Source organism: Schistocerca gregaria, chromosome 2, assembly GCF_023897955.1.
Source record: "Schistocerca gregaria isolate iqSchGreg1 chromosome 2, iqSchGreg1.2, whole genome shotgun sequence".
NCBI classification, from domain to species: domain Eukaryota; kingdom Metazoa; phylum Arthropoda; class Insecta; order Orthoptera; family Acrididae; genus Schistocerca; species Schistocerca gregaria.
Window position 1 is genome coordinate 609,876,785 of NC_064921.1, and position 5,232 is coordinate 609,882,016.

Here is a 5,232-nt window from a genome sequence, read left to right on the forward strand (position 1 = left end):
AACTCGTGTAGATAACATCTTAGACCTACTGATAACAAAAAGACCTGAACTTTTCGAATCAGTAAGTGCAGAACAGGGAATCAGTGATCATAAGGCCGTCGCAGCATCCCTGAATATACGTGTTATTTGAATAGGCATGACCTAGAGTTTCATAAAATCACCATTTCATGTCAGTCAATGCATCTTTTCAGTTTGCAGTCAGTTTACAGTATGATACCATCCACTCAAGAGAAGGTGTCTTGCGTGCTGCAGTATGCAAAGAGTAAGTCAGCGATTTCAGTTCAGCGTGCTTTTTGTCAGCATTTTGACACTGATCCATCTGCACCCAAAAAAATTCATTGTTGGTAGAGAGGAGACAGGATGCTTATGAAAAGGTAAGAATCCAGGTCAACGTCGCAATTCTCTTTTGAGGAAACACAGTGACTTGAATGAGCTACCTTCAAATGCTCCAGAATTGGCTTTTTCGACGACTTCAAGAGGACTCTGATGACTTTATATTAGCTCCACCATGCTGGTACAACAATATACATCATTTTCTCAATGACACACTGCTACAATGCTGGATAGGGTGCACAGGACCCCAAGACATTGTCCTGCATTCTTGGCCACCTTGATCACCAGACATGACCACATGTGATTTTTGCTTGTTGGGATACATGAAGGATAATGTGTTCATTTGCCCTTTATGTGTAAAGTTTATGAGGAATTTAGGTATCATCTAGACATTGTTTGTGCTGCTGCTGGTGGACACACAGAGCATTTGTATTAGTATAGCTAAAACTTTAATATTTTGTTTTTGTAATCCATCCCATGTTAGTGCTATGTTTTTATCAATAAACATGGAGTTTTAAAGTCAGGTCATTCTTTTTTAAGCATCCTGTAATTTAACAGGTGATGCTATAGAAATTTCAATATCTGCCATATATGGGGTGATCAGAAATAGCCTGAAAAGCTTGTAATTGTGTTGTGGAGTAGGTTGTACTGAAAAATAATTGTTAAGAAAAAATCATACATTGTGGCATTTCTGAGCTAATTATTATTGAAATTAGCCAATGTGGCTCAAATTCAAACTGCCTGCCAGTGACAGTGTCACCAAATGTGTTCTTTTCATTTTTTTCCTGGAACTGAAAAAGAGAGCAATATAAAAGAGGAGATGCAGAGTCACAGACAGGCACGATAAAAAGACTCACACACAGTCATGCAAATAGAACTCACATACATGACTGCAGTCTTAGGCAACTGAAACCTCACTGTGTTGTGTTGTGTGTGTGTGTGTGTGTGTGTGTGTGTGTGTGTGTGTGTGTGATCTATTGTTGAAAAAGGCCTTAATGCCTGGAAGTTTTATTTGTGACAGTCTTTTTGTTGCACCTATCTGCAACTGAGCATCTCCGCTATACAATGAGTAGCAACTTTTAGCAACTTTCCTTTTCATAATATTGTTACCATTTTGGATTTTCCTTTGTTTGATTAGAGCAGTACAAAAATTAGACACAGGACAGCAGTAAGGTCAAAACTGAACCAAAGGCCGAGCAGTCTCATGCACTATCATCTACACTATGAGAAGAACTAACTTATTTGAATTTGCACATTCAAAGGTTTTATTGATTCACTTCAATGCTAGTCAACTTTGAAATGGGGCAATTCACAAATTTTTTTTCTTGACAGTTATGTCTCAGCATAAACTATCCTGCAACATCCTTACGAGCTTTCCAGACTGTTTCTGACCACCCTGTATATAATACACAGTACTGGACTGAAGACCATTCCTTGACAAAGAGCTTGTATTGTTCTGTATGGAATGTGCATCAAGGGTAAAGCAGCCATTGATGCCTGTGATGAAGGTATCTGAAATCCTAGGAGCATCAATTTCATGTATCAGTACAGGAATCCGTGGATTAACATACATATATGAGAGATCAAAGAGGACTGTGATGAGGAAGCTGTGCTGGAAAAATGCAACCCAGATGCCAGTTGTTTCTATTACATAATAATCAAAAGCCTTTTTTTCTTTATTAAATAATTTTTAGTGTTAGGCAGTAAGAAATTGTGTTCCAGACACCATTCGAGTAGTGTTTTGACAACCTGTTCCAGATTTTTGATGGTGAAAACTGGCCCATAAGACCAGTGTGAGCAAATCTTCTGTCTTGAACCTCTTGACTTTTCACCAAATGTCAGTCACATTAGCACCACGCATCAATACACAAAACAACTTCCAAAAATATTTTCACTCTGTTGTTGACACGTTTGCTTTCTAAAGGCTTGGCCAGACAGAACATGACCCGTCACTGCAGCACAGTTCATGGTGGGTAGCTGCAATGTTCGGTCATGTGGACAATGACGCTGAAAGTGGCTGGCCTTAATGATTTCCATCTGAGCCACTAGATAGTCAAAGTGTCTGAACACAAAACACATTTAATCCCCAAGTGTTGGGTGAATGTCATTGTGGCAGATGATGCACATTTTTCGGAGAAATGAGGTGGGAAAGAACACTTTCTCAGGCTAGAACAATAAAACAGTATGAAGAAAGATGGCTTTGAGTGCATGACATTAATACAAAGATAGAGGGGAATACCACTGACTGTAACTGAGGCAGGTATTATGTCTTAATTTTGCATATATTTATGGATAATTTTAATTGTAGGAAACATTAATTCAGTGCTATTCATTATGGGATGTATTGTAGGTGTTAAGACATCATCACAGTTCTGTTCAGTGGATATTCAGTCTTTTTAAGAATCAAATGAAACTATATGGTTCCCAAGACATTTTTAAGTTTCAAATATCTATGATGTATACATGCAGACAGTCTTGTTCTCAATACCACTTCTGTCATACAAAAAAAATAGTATTTTCTCAATTCCTTGACCACTTTTTTTCCATTTGCCTGTTCCCACAATACGTCTATTCGCTTGACTACCAAGACCACCAACCCTCTGGAAACAGCTAGCAGCCCTTCATAACCACAAGACTGTTGGAAAACCATTCAGTACTCACGGCTTGGCATCAGCATCCTGTTCAGTGACTGTCTATTTCATTTCCTGGAAACCCAGGTCTGACACTCTTCTCGAAAGTCCATGATTATTCTTTTGCCATTTCCTGCCAATCAATGTTGACATGCAGGAGGATTAGCTTTTTGACTCAGATTATTTCCACTGTATTGTGGGCTGCTTTATGCAGGGGTGGGGAACAGTTTTCCATGGAAAGGTTATGAAATTTGTTCCCTCCAAACTGTCCATTAATGAGCCATGTGCCATGCATCCTGGAAAGTGAGAACAGAAATTGATCAGCTCCTCTTTAACCCTTGTAGAATAATGTTCTCAAATGGTTTTATTACAGTTGTATTTGCTTGCCCTAAACATCTGGAGTGGAACTAGGAGTATAATATGAAAGTGATCAGAATTTATTACTGATTTGGCCACATGTGGTCTTTTTAAGACATCATATGTTAGAGAAAGGGGTGGAAAACAAACAGAAATATCAAAAGCAAAGTTTGTTCAGTTACGTCAAGGAGAAATTGTGGGCAAAAGCTGCTACAAGGTAGAAGTGATTCACAAAACTACCATCCAGTATCCCAGCCACCATACTGCAACGATTACTGCCTACTCGCCACCAACATCTCCAAGATCAGGACAAATGGGTGCATGATACTGGTACTCAATCTTTGATTATATCACAGATTTGAATGGCGGTTTACAGTTGCAGAGGTGTCACAGTCTATTCTGAGAGCTCCTTTCTTATCATTTTATGGCCTTGTTGCCAACCCATGACATCAGCAACCACTGATAGATTCTACTAAACGGGATAGCTGAGAAAAGGTATGCTGTGTCACTCAGACAACAGTACTCATGATTTGAGGGGATACCCCATACATAAACCTGTTATGGAAGTGCCTAGAGATCAGAAAATGATGGCACACTGTGGTACCACAGGACATCATATCCTTACCACACCAGGACCACCTGTCAGTGCACATCCTTGGCGTCTAATATCAGAAAAATTAAAAGCCATGGAGCAGGAATTCTGTAGCATCCTGACACATGGCATCTGTCAAGGTTCCAGTAGCACTTGGGTTGCCCCATAACTCACGGCGTCAAGGAAGAATTATGGAGTGTGCTCGCATGTTGATTACTGCCAAATCAATGCAAGGACCATTCCTGCCTGGTGCTGCAGATCCAAGATTTCATTTTCAACACACATGGTAAGACAATATTCTCAACTTAGTGTGAGTGTACTATCAAATTCCTGTTGCACCAGAAGACATACACAAGATGGCTGTAACAATGCCCTTTGGTATTTTTGAGTTTTTGAGAATGCTTTTTGGATTCTGTTATGTGGTGCAGACATTTCAACACATTATGGACAAAATCAAAAGACATCTGGATTTCTGTTATGTCTACATAGATGACACTTTAGTGATGGGGTGTGTCAAAAGTGGAACATCTAGTACATTTAAAGAAGATATTTGATCATTTATGTATGCAAGGTCTGGTTATTGACCCTGCAAAATGTACCTTTAGGGCAACAGAGGTTCAGTTTCTGGTATATACAATCAACATCCATGCCATCCAACCTCCTAAAGATAAGTGGGAATCCACATTTAAATACTTCTGTCCTGTTACAATTAAGGAGCTACATCATTTTCTTGACATCACTAATTTCTATCATCGATTTATATGAAATTATGCACTAATAACAGCCCCTTGAATGAACTTCTGAAGGGTGCACCAAAGCCAAATCATAGAGAGCAATGGGCAAAAAAAAAACACATACTACTTTCTGAGCTGTAAAAACGGCAATAGCAGAGGCTACACAATTAGCTCACCCAGTATCACAAGCCCCACTTGTGCTCAGGGTTGATGCAATCAGCTACCGTTATTGGCATCGTACTTCAGCAGCAAGTGGAATATAATTGGCAGCCACTTGTATTCTTCAGTTGCAAGTTGTCACTGGCATAGCAGTGCTGGGCAAATTATGATCAAGAAATATATGCCACAGTTAGGAAGTTCCGGCATTTGTTAGAAGGCTGACACTTTACCCCATACATGGATCATAAGCCACTGACATACACTTCCAGTATGAACCAAGAGAAAGCATCACCAAAACAACTTCAACATTTGGACTATATTAGCCAGTTTATGACTCACATATTCTATGTGTAAGGAAAGTCAAAATGCCAGCAGATGTTCACACAGGTGTTGAAGCTATAATCATTGCAATTGATTACAAGGTCCT

The 5,232-nt window shown here is 39.3% G+C and overlaps 1 protein-coding gene across 1 annotated transcript; it reads left to right on the top strand.

Annotated features, from left to right (window-relative positions):
• The first annotated feature begins 4,268 nt into the window (after nucleotides 1-4,268).
• Nucleotides 4,269-4,677, top strand: LOC126335896 (uncharacterized). Its single transcript, XM_049999369.1, has 2 exons — nucleotides 4,269-4,420; nucleotides 4,518-4,677. The coding sequence occupies exons 1-2, from the start codon at nucleotides 4,269-4,271 to the stop codon at nucleotides 4,675-4,677; spliced, it is 312 nt and encodes a 103-aa protein (XP_049855326.1).
• The last annotated feature ends 555 nt before the right edge of the window (nucleotides 4,678-5,232 follow it).

Excerpts from the sequence above, each read along its gene's own strand:
- LOC126335896 (XM_049999369.1), top strand. The coding sequence starts at position 4,269 with ATGGCTGTAACAATGCCCTTTGGTATTTTTGAGTTTTTGAGAATGCTT. Across the intron at positions 4,421-4,517 it reads GATGACACTTTAGTGATGGG|GGCAACAGAGGTTCAGTTTC; the intron begins GTGTGTCAAAAG and ends ATGTACCTTTAG.